This window comes from Thamnophis elegans, chromosome 7 (assembly GCF_009769535.1).
Source record: "Thamnophis elegans isolate rThaEle1 chromosome 7, rThaEle1.pri, whole genome shotgun sequence".
NCBI lineage: Eukaryota > Metazoa > Chordata > Lepidosauria > Squamata > Colubridae > Thamnophis > Thamnophis elegans.
Genome location: NC_045547.1, coordinates 14321204 through 14332801, shown reverse-complemented (window position 1 = coordinate 14332801; position 11598 = coordinate 14321204). Strand labels below are relative to the sequence as shown.

The window sequence follows — 11598 nt, the reverse complement described above, 5'->3', positions numbered from 1 at the left end:
CTACTATCCCATGCAAACCAGTTTCTTTTCTACGTAAAACGAGGAAACGGAATCAAAGCTCCACAAAAGCCCACATCTCACTGAAGTCCATCGCGTGTAGTCGTGTCAGATTAGCCACCCAAATTATGAACATAAACCAGTTTGCAATGAATCCGTGGAACAACTTCCAACACTGGACATTTTTAAGATGTTGGATATCCATTTGTCTGAAGTGATGTAGGGCTTCCTGTCTAAGCAGGGGGTTGGACTAGAAGACCTCCAAGGTCCCTTCCAACTCTGTTATTCAAGTTTAGCATAGACCAGGGGTGTCCAAACTTGGGAACTTTAAGACTTGTGGACTTCAACTCCAAGAATTCCCCAGCCAGCATGGGTTAAGGTTAGCATGGCTGGCTGGGGAATTCTGGGAGTTGAAGTCCACAAGTCTTAAAAGTTCCCAAGTTTGGACACCCCTGGCATAGAATGAGGTCGTTGGCTGCTAATTAGAAATTTGGGCGGGAGGAGCTGGATGGACATATATCAATATTGGAGCATGCAGATTAAAAAAAACTCCAGAAAGATCAGATCTGCAAAATCTTTAGAAAAGGCAGATCTACTGAATCATCCCTCAGGCTCTTTTTGCACAAATGCAACAACTAAAGCGCAAAATAAAGACAAACTAAGGTTTGCCGGCACGGTAGGAATCCCCACCCCACTTCCTGCTCCTCCCTTTTTTTTAAAAAAAACTACTTCCTGTAAAAAAGGAGCCTTCTGGTCTTTGTAGTCCGGAATTCCTCTGCCAGGTTTTTCGTTCGTGTTTTCCTATTGAATTTTCCCCTCGGGCTTTGCTTGCAACACATGCACTTTGTGCAGTCCCGGCGAAGCAGAGACGGTTTGTTGGGATCTCTTTTGCAGCCGGCGGGGAAGGAGAAAAAAAAACTCGTTTCGGTTGTTTTTGCAAGGATTGTAGGGGGAGAAAAAGGTTGGGGACAAGGATCTACAAGAGCCAATAAACCATCCTAGCTACACTTGGAGCTGGTCTTTCGCTTTGTCCAGATCGTTATCGCTGCTCGGTTCTTTCTCTCTTGGGTACTGAAGACTGCAAGGTGAAATCTGTTGGTAAGATACAATACTAGCTGTTGCAATCCCCTCAATCCTCCCCCATTTTGTTAGCAACTAATTACATGGACTGGGGTGGGGTTAGACGTGGGAGTGTATTGTTGTTGTTAGTTGCGAAGTCGTGTCCGACCCATCGGACAACGTTCCTCCAGGCCTTCCTGTCCTCTATCATCCTCTGGAGTCCATTTAAACTCAAGCGGAGTGACTCCATCCAGCCACCTCATTCTCTGTCTTTCCATTCTTCTTTTGCCCTCAATCGTTCCCAGCATTAGGTTCTTCTCCAGTGAGTCCTTCCTTCTCATTAGGTAGCCAAAGCATTTGAGTTTCATCTTCAGGATCCGGCCTTCTGAAGAGCAGTCAGGGTTGATTTGCTCTAGGTTTGATCACCTTGCAGTCCAAGGAACTCGCAGGAGTCTTCTCCAGCACCATAGTTCAAAGGCCTCAATTCTTTGGCGCTCAGCCTTCCTTATGGTCCAACTTTCACAGCCATACATTGCAACTGGGAAAACCATAGCCTTGATGAGACACACTTTTGTTGGCAGGGTGAGATCTCTGCTTTTTAGAATGCTGTCCAGATTTATCATAGTTTTCCTCCCCAGGAGGAAAGTGTCTTTTAATTTCTTGGCCGCACTCCCCATCTGCGGTGATCTTGGGAGTGTCTTAGGAGAACCCAATAATCACCAAAGCAAATTCCAAAACTTGATTGACGCCCTGTTGTGTAAAAATTTCCCCAGGCTTCCAGCAGAGCTGACTTTGAGGATCATGCCATAATGAAGAACGATTCGCCGGTGACGTTGTCTGCCGTCGCTAGGGCAAGAGGCCTATTAAGAAGCAGCGAGCCCAGCCTTCTCTGTCCAGCGGCACCCCAAGCAGTTTCCTTATTAGAGGAGGCGGCTGAACTCCTGGTTTTGGACAGGGACTTTGCTGCAGCGGTGGACAGATGTGAGAGAGGCTTCCACAGCCTTTTGGAAAACGATGGCGATTCTGACAGGTAGGTGCCAACTGGGATGAAGAGTGAGAATTCAGAACCGGCTGGGAATTGATTGTTCTTAACAGCATGCATTCTTTTAGATGTTGTTGGACTATTTGACCCATCCATTTTATTAGGTGTGCTTGCTTGGGCTGATCAAAATTGGAATTAGACAAAACCTATGTTCTTATCTTAGCTTTTAAGGGAATGGTTTATAGTTATCTATTTTTATTGATCTGGAATAGGAATGGAAGTCTAAAGAATGAAGGGGACGTATTATATGGGGACACTAAAAGAGTGAATGGTAGACACATTATTTAATTTTGGGGCAGACACATTACACAGCCCTACATGGCATCAGACCTGGGTACCTGAGAGACCGCCTCCTGCCGATTACCTCTCTCAGACCAATTAGATCGCACAGGCTGGGTCTCCTCCGGATTCCATCTGCCAGCCAATGTCGGCTGGCGACTCCCCGGGGGGAGAGCCTTCTCTGTGCAGCTCCGGCCCTCTGGAACGAGCTCCCTGTTGAGATCCGGATCCTTACTACCCTCCCGGCCTTCCACAAAGCCACCAGTCCTGGCTGTTTCCAGCAGGCTGGGGGAGCTGAGAAGCATCTACCTCCATAGAAATTGTGAATGTTGGTTTTGTTTTTAATATGTTGTCTTTATCTGTTCCCTCTCTCGTTGTCTTTTGTGAGCCGCCCGGCGTCCTCCGGGAGTGGGCGGCATACAAGACAAATAAATTATTATTATTATTATTATTATTATTATTATTATTATTATTATTATTTAATTTTGGGGCAGCGGGTCTCCAAATCTTTTGACCTGTATATAAAAGCCCGCAAAGTAATTTATAAATGTATAACAGCAAAACAATAAATGTAACTTGGAAAAAAGTGAAACGGTAACAATACAAGTAATCCTCAGACTGTAATGGAGCCTGCTCATTATGGTCATAAGTCATCATGGCCATAAAGTGGGTCGCCCACATGACGGACTCGATTTTGTGACCTTTTTTTGCAGCAGCCGTAAACTGTTGCAGTTGTAAAGTGAACCCATCGCTAGTTATGGGACATTTTTGTCAAAACTGGAAATACGTGCTGATTTTTGGCAAAAAAAGTCATAAAACAGTCACTTGACTATAGGACATTGCAAACAGTTGTAAAAGCAGGCAGGTTGCTGAGCCCACGACAAGTAGTCACATAATTGCAAGGCGTGATGCTGTTGGAACTTCAGAACCAGGTGGTAAATACCTTTTCGGAATCAGTCTTAATTTTGAGTGGTTGTTAAGCGGCTGGTCCTGTCAAAGACTACTTAGTATAAGACGCACCTTTTTCCTCTCAAAAAAGAGGCTGAAAATCTGGGTGCGTCTTATACACTGAATACAGCATTTTTTGCCTCCTGAAACCCTGCTCCTTCACCAAAATGGTTGTGCATAGTTTGTAGAAGGTTTTCAGAGAGCTCCTGGAGGCTGGGGAGGGCAGAAATGAGCAAAAAATGGGCCCTTTTTTTGCTCAATTTTGCCACCACCCAGCCCCCAGGAGCACTCTATAAGCTTCCTAAAGGCTACCCATGCCCTTTTTGTACGAAAAACGAGCCCATTTTTTGCTCATTTTTGGCCACCCCTCCAAGGAGCACTCTGCAAGCTGTCTAAAGGCTACTCGTGCCTTTTTTGGGTGGGGGAACGGGCCCATTTTTGCGAAAAATGGGCCATTTTTGGGAGGTTTGCAGAGTGCAAAAACTCCCCCCCCCATCTTCAAAATATTGCTGCATCTTATACTCCAGTGCATCTTATACTCCGAAAAATATGGTACTTATATTGCCAAGTCTAAACCAAGCACACACTCAATACCGAAGTCAAGCTTTTTGTTAGCAGATTTGCAAACTGGAAAATGAATCCTAATGATTGAGTTTTATGCCATAAACCCTAATGTGGTTGATTAAGCAAGCTGTAGTTTAGAGGATAACTACAGCCTTAGAATTGGAGCAGATATTGCAATTGGATCGCTTATAGGACTATAGTTTTTCTGGTTTTTTTTTAATTGTACACCAATGTACACATAGAGTGTTATCTGTCTTCCAGAATCAGCTCTGAAGATCTGAAATGTTCCTTGTGTATTATTGGCATCCAAGCTTTGGCAGAAATGGATCGATGGAGAGAGGTCCTCCCATGGATTCTTCAGTACTACCATGAACCTGAAGGTTGGCCCCCCAAAGTTATGGAGCTCTGGTGAGTCGACTCCCCTTTTTCTGCACCTGAATGGCGAATCAGATACTGCTCCATCCCAAGGAGGAATATTAGGTTCTGTAAATAGCTTCCACCTAAAATAAGCTAAACATTAAGAATGTTTACAACTTCATCTTACTCTAGAACTGTAATGGCGAACCTATGGCACGCGTGCTCAGAGTAGCACGTGAAGCCATATCTCCCGGCAGGTGTGGTCTTGCCTGTTTGTCTTCTGGGTTTCTGGCGCGCATGAGCAAGTGACAATCAGCTGCCCTTCGCACATGTGGCAGTGCCGAAAACCAGTGCGCGCATGCACACCAGCCAGCTGATTTTTAGGTGCACATGCGCAGCAGAACCCGGAAGTTCAGCTTTTCTGGAACATGATCCCTTCATATGCACAGCAGTGCCGAAAACGGGCCTGCGCATGGACGCCAGCCAACTGATTGTCAGGCGTGCATGTGTGCTAGAACCAGGACGTTCGGCTTTTCCAAATTGCAGACCCAATGAGTGCGCATGTGCGCATGCAACCTTTCCGCTTGAACTTTTTGGCACTCGGTGATGAAAAGGTTCACCATTACTGCTCTAGAATTATGGGTACTTCCAGGAACGTAGCTCCTGGTTTCTAGTTTAATAATAGGCAACAATTCTGTCATGTTTTTAGATGAATATTGCTTAAATCAGGAATGAGTTGAGACTAGATTTTTCTATGCTCGCTGAGACAGCTTTAATCTTCAGTAGGCATGGAATTCAATTTTTTTTAAAAAAAAACTCAAATCATTGTTCTAGATGTTAACTTTTTGGGAGCAACTACTTAAAATGTTTTGGCAATTGAAGCAAAACTGCACCGCCTTAAATTATCTTGCAGTGGCATGCTTGGCTAAATACATTAGAGAGTTTCTGGTTATTATTTTTCTGCAGTCATGTTTGTCTTTTCTCTAATCAGGTCAGGATGGTTTATACAAGGCTACCTCATGGTCATGGTCATAATGAGCTTGTAAGGTGGGTTAAGCTGAAAAGATATGATTGGCTGATGGCCAACCAGTGCAGTCCATGATCCAGGCAAAGTAAAACGTAACCTCTCTCGTGTACTCAGTCCACTATATTGCAGAATCACAGCGTGATTCCGTGCAGGTGACAAATACTCAAAGGAAGAAAAGACAATAAGATGGAGGCCTGGAAATGAGGCGGGAAACATCAGGTCTCTATTAAAAGCAGATTTATGGCATCCTGTGGGATGGGGAGAAAGAGAGATAGAAGAGAACCTTTCTTGGCTTCTGTCAAATTATCTTCACTGGAACGTAGTTCATGGCAGGAAAAGGTTTTCCTGATAAGTGAATGGCCAAACTAAGCCTTTTCATAATTTTCAATATTCTGAAAATCCTTATTAAACCCTAAGAATTTCTGGAAATACAGATTCTGCTGGAGGCACATCCTTCACTTTGCCAGCTTCCCCATTTCTTTCTTTTTTTTAAAAAAAAGCTGAGAGGTCTAATTAGTACAATATTTTGCATCCTTTGAGCTCATGGATTATATTTTATTGGTACTTTGTATGTGGCACTTTTGAATGTCTAAGACATGTCCAATTGAAATATGAATGTGTTAAACATGACTTAGAGTGTTTATTCGTTCTATTCTCTTTTAGCATCCTCCTCCATAGCAAAGTGGAAGAACCTCAAGTGATGTTAGATGTTGGTGGGGACTGGTTATACTGCCCATCCAATCAGGACTTGTCAAGTTATGGCCTCTTGGCTCAGCTTTATCTTTTCCATGTGCTCCTGCCACTCGGACACTTTTCAAAGGCAGAGGAGCTGATCCAAGGTTGCAAAGCTTTGAGCCAGGAGCAGCGAGAAGATATGCACAAAACCCTTCAAGAAAAGAAGGATCAGTGGCTAAAGATAGAAGAAGCATCTCCAATTCCCGAGGAGCAGCCAGAGATGTCATGGAAGCCGCTGTTGGGTAGGATTCTTGTAGATGGAACGCCGAGTGTCCAAACATTCTGTCTGGCCTTGTGAAATCATTTGCAGCATTGCCTGCAATGAGCATTGAGCTTCGGCTAAACTAATGGTTGGTTAAAGCATCACCATTCAGTGCTAGAATTTGGCTGTTTTGGCAGTTCTGTTTCCTTAGGTACATACAGTAGAACACAGAACCATATTGCTGGAAGAGGGGCCTCAGCAGTCTTCTAGTCCACCCCCCTCCTCAAGGCAGGAGCCTTATACATCTGAATGATTGATTGCACAAGCAAAGAGTTCTCTTGATAAAATTGTTGAACAGGTCCAAGGAGAAAAAAAGATCCATAGTCTTCTCTCTCCTTTTGCCTCACATAGTTTGGCTCTCTTGCATGACATAGTTTTGATCTCTGTATTTCACAACAGCTGGATTTGCTAATTATAGATTTAATTTATATGCCTTTGATTCCCAGCAGCTTTCCCCTTGAGGCAGATTGAAACTACAGTAATTTCAATCACGAGCAAAAACAGGTCTACAGTAGATTCCATTCAGCTTAAGGGTAAAGGTAAAGGTTCAATTTGCACATATGTGCTAGTTATTCCCGGCGCTAGGGGGTGCTACTCATCTCCGTTTCAAAGCCAAAGAGCCAGCACTGTCCGAAGATGTCTCTGTGGTCATATGGCCAGTATAACTAAACCTGAAGGCGCACGGAACGCTGTTACCTTCCAACCAAAGGTGGCTCCTATTTTTCTAGTTGCATTTCTTACATGCTTTCGAACTGCTATGTTGGCAGAAGCTGGGGCAAGTAACAGGAGCTCACTCCGTTGCGCAGCGCTAGGGATTCGAACCACTGAACTGCCGACTTTTCTGATTGACAAGCTCAGCATTTTAGTCACTGAGCTTCCTTAGCTTAGAGGTGTACAATTAATTCATGAAACATTGTATGTTTACAATTTTAGTTAAAGGAAAAGGAAAGATCCCAGACTGGAATCATAGAATATCACTGTCACTAAGAGGAGTTGGTACTAGGCTAGGTGACCAGATAATCTAACAGTGATTAATAATCTTGAAAAACACAGCAACACATAAAGAGCCCAGTCATTTTAAAGTGTAACATGTTATTTGAACTCCAAACAAGGATGCTGTAATTTATAATCTACAGGGCTAATGTAAATAAGGGGCAACAAAGTTGTCCTATCACAGCAGATTAATTAATGTGTAATAAGGTGTAATAAGGTTACACCTTATTTCAGAATAAGAAAACCAGCTTCTTAATTTGATTAACTATGATTATTTGTGTTTAACAAACTCACCAAGAAATGTTTGACAGACTTGGAAGAAATTAACTTTGTGTGCCTTTTAAAGCAAAATTATGCAGTTGTTTAAAAACAATGAACAAGATAGATATAGATCCCATCTTTTGAGATATTTTAGAAAGAATTGAGTGAAGCTTACACATTGTGTTCAACTTTGAATGTTAGAAACTACTATAATACTAGGTTATATAAATAACACACTAAATAACAGTTCATGTTTTAAAAGAATCTCCATTAAAACCACAAGGAAAATACATAAAGTTATTCATCTTAAAAAAGTGAAATGAGAAAGCTCAGTTTTGGTGTTCTTGGCCCTTGTCTTCTCCCTTGTGAATTTTCTTTCTCTTGTGCTGCAGGTTCGGTGTCTCAAAGGATGTTGACCATTTTGGTCCAGCTGAGAAGAGCGCTGGAGTCTTTGGCAAGCCATTTCAGTTCCATCCCCCTCAAAAAGACACTTCTGGTGGCTCTCCTGTTATGTCTCATTGTAGTGAGACTTGATCCAGGTAGGGGACACAGGCAGGGGTGGGATTGAAAAATGTTAGCAACCAGTTGATCTATTCAGCATTTACAAATATAAAAATATCGTATTTCCAACCATGATGCTTTGTTTTTATCTTATTCATTTTCACTGGTGGTAGTTTCATACTATATTTAACGTCTGATGTAATTCTAATCTCCATTCTATAAATCTTAGTCATTGCTTATTTTGGGTCTTTCCTTTTTTGTTCCAACCATTGATAAAATTTGTCCCTGATCTTATAATATTCTGATTTGTCTTTATTCTTCAGTCCCCACTTCAATTTATCCATTTCAGCACACGTCAGAATTTTCCTAATTACTTCCTCTTCTTGTGGAATTTCCCTGTTTTTCTAGTTGGGGGCAAAGAACATTCTTGCTGCCTTTCAAAACAATGTTAATATCACAAAAGGATCCCAATTTAGTTGGAGGTGTATTGTAGCCACAAACAAATTAACATACGGCATTAATTTTATTTTTCTTCTATTCTCTTTCCCCTCCCTCCTAGCATCCCCATCTTCTCTACCCTTCCTCTACAGGTTGACCCAACTTTTCTATCAAGCTCGTTTGGCTTTATTTCCTCCAAGTAGAAGACCTCCTATTCAAGACTAACTTGCTCTATTGTCATCTCTGGGTACCATGAAATGCTCCCAAGCCAACACTGCAAGTTTGGGGACAATACTGAGCATAAAGCTACAGGAGTTTCCTCCAAGAACAAGAATGTCTTCTGACAGTAGATATGGATGGATGACATACAAGAGTCCATATGAAGAGGTGTCTTTTGCATTAGAATGTGCTTTTTGTGCTCATTCCTGTCTAGAAGCATGTACATTTTGAGTGAGTGACATTTGCTTCCAAGTAAACATTGAGATCAAGGCATGACAGACTATTTCAGGTGTTTTTAAAATCTTCACTTTGCCAAGGAGACATTAAACTTTTTTTTCTATCTGGGCAAGACTGTGCCTGCCTCTCCTCTCCTGATATACATTTGTCATGCAGAAGTTCTTCTTCCCTTCTCTACCTGGCTGTGAGGCCCTCCAAACCAAGAAAGACACCTGTGGATTCTTCCATGTAGATTTCTTTATTGTTTTATGCCTGTAGACGGCATCTTGCCTGACTAAAGCATTCTACTATCTACATCAAGCATATTCTCTTGAAAACTATTAAGGAGGCAATGTTCACCTTTTTGGTCTCACAAAACTAAACTGAACTGCCTCTTATTCCTCTGTAACATGGGTCTCCAACCTTGGCAACTTTAAGACTTGTATGGCTGAGGAATTCTGGGAGTTGAAGTCCACAAGTCTTAAAGTTGCCAAGGTTGGAGACCCCTGCTCTGGAATACACCCTTTTCTCATGGCGATCCAGTCCACAACATTCCATCATACTGCTGCCTCCAGATGGGATGACAAACCAACCCCATTGCCCTCATTCATCAGATCATATCTGGAGAGCAAACAGTTGGTGCAGATTCCATTTAAAATGTATGAGTGTTTTTGCTCAAGAAGAAGCGATTCCAGAGAAAGCAAAGAAGCCATATCGGGTTAAGTAGTTCCCTCTTTAACTTTCATGGCTGAGCTGCCAGTGCAGCATGCAAGATATGAAATAATTAATCACCTTAACCCCAACCTTGCTTTCATCCCTTACTCATCAGAGCCCTGGCCTTTTCATGGGGAGCAGACATTGCTTTTCGTGACTTGTTAGTCACCTTATAATAAGGTTAGTCACCTTATCCAGGAAATGGGTAGCATATAAATATAACCAAAAAAAAAAAGTCCTTGCTAATGAGTGATAGCAGATTCTTGTGACTTTCTGTGCAGGTCTTTATTTAAGGAAGAGCTATAATGCTTTTAGCAACTTTGCTCATTATTTTGTAAGGGTTAGGCTGGGTCAACAATCATTTTCAGGAGTGGGAGAAATTTTCAAATGATATTAAAAAGGTAAAGGTTCCCCTCGCACATATGTGCTAGTCGTTCACTACTCTAGCGAGCGGTGCTCATCTCAAAGCCAAAGAGCCAGCGCTGTCCAAAGACATCTCCGTGGTCATGTGACCGGCATGATTAAATGCCAAAGGCACACAGAACATTGTTACCTTCCCACCAAAGGTGATCCCTATTTTTCTACTTGCACTTTTACGTGCTTTCGAACTGCTAGGTTGGCAGAAGCTGGGACAAGTAGCAGGAGCTCACTCCGTTACGCAGCACTAGGGATTCGAACCTCCGAACTGCTGACCTTTCTGATAGACCAGCTCAGCGTCTTAGCCACTGAGCTACCGCATCACTTCGCAAATGATATTACATGTCGTTTAAAACGTGTAATATCATTTTGGTTTTTTTACAACATCATTTTTTGCATGTTTTTTTTTTAAAAAAAAACATTAAATAGACGTTAAATGAGTACAGCACCTGGTTTAAGCAAATGATATTACATATTGTTTAAACTAGTTGCTGTACCCATTTAATGTCTATTTGATGTTTTAAAAAGTGTTTTATTTATTTGTTTGGCATCTTTCGTCTTTCTCTACCAAAGAAAGAGTAAACAAAGAAGAATGGCATACTGCCAAGGGAGGATACCCACTTATAATGTTTTATTTTCTTGCCTTCAAATCAATCTTGATTCTTGGCAGCTACGTGGACAAATGCCAGGGGCTTTTTAAACAATTATTTCAGAAGCACTTTGACCTTGTCTCCTGCTTCTTAGGGCGGCGAGGGTGTGACCGTCCCAAGGTCAGTCCAATTGGCTTCCGTGTGTAAGGCAGGATTAGAGCTCAAAATCCCTTGCCCTTGGTCCAGGCCTTAACCACTAAAGCAGAGTGGCTTGTACTGCATTGTTTTCAAAAGTATTCCCAAGCATAGGAAGCTACATTTTTATTTCACTCAGGATACAAAACATCTGTTCGCAAAGAATGCTGATGTATACTTCTACGCTTCAGCTGTTTGTTCTGAATATTGAATGCTGTCCAGAGTCAGAATGAAGGCTGCAATAAGACAGCCTTAGAAAGCTAACGAATGAAATAAATTATTTATTTTCCTTCTTCTGTAACGCTGATCTGTACCCCCAGTTTTTGTTTTGGCTTTGTCTATGCAATTGCAATAGATAGGTAAAAGTAAAGGTTCCTCTCGCACATACATGATAGTCGTTCCCGACTCTAGGGGGCGGTGGCTTATCTCCGTTTCAAAACTAAAGACACAGTGCTGTCCCAAGACGTCTCTGTGGTCATGTGGCCCGGCATGACTAATGCCAAGAAGCACGGAACACTGTTACCTTCCCACCAAAGGCCTTTCCTATTTTTCTACTTCCATTTTTACTTGCTTTCAAACTCCTAGGTTGGAAGGAACTGGGACAAGTAACAGGAGCTCACTCTGTTACACGGTGCTAGGGATTCGAACCTCCGAACTGGCAACCTTTCTGATTGACAAGCTCAATGTCCCTTAATAGCAATAGATAAATTGAGTTATATTTGACCACAAATACCTCCCCTGCAGGCAGCAGCATACTCTATAGCAGTATGGCTAACATTTTTTG

The 11598-nt window shown here is 42.2% G+C and overlaps 1 protein-coding gene across 1 annotated transcript; it reads left to right on the top strand.

Moving 5' to 3' along the window:
- Window positions 1-750: 750 nt before the first annotated feature.
- Window positions 751-10065, top strand: PEX26 (peroxisomal biogenesis factor 26). Its single transcript, XM_032222150.1, has 6 exons — window positions 751-1095; window positions 1830-2086; window positions 4151-4297; window positions 5937-6250; window positions 7917-8063; window positions 8585-10065. The coding sequence occupies exons 2-6, from the start codon at window positions 1866-1868 to the stop codon at window positions 8686-8688; spliced, it is 933 nt and encodes a 310-aa protein (XP_032078041.1). The 5' UTR covers window positions 751-1095; window positions 1830-1865; the 3' UTR covers window positions 8689-10065.
- Window positions 10066-11598: the final 1533 nt, after the last annotated feature.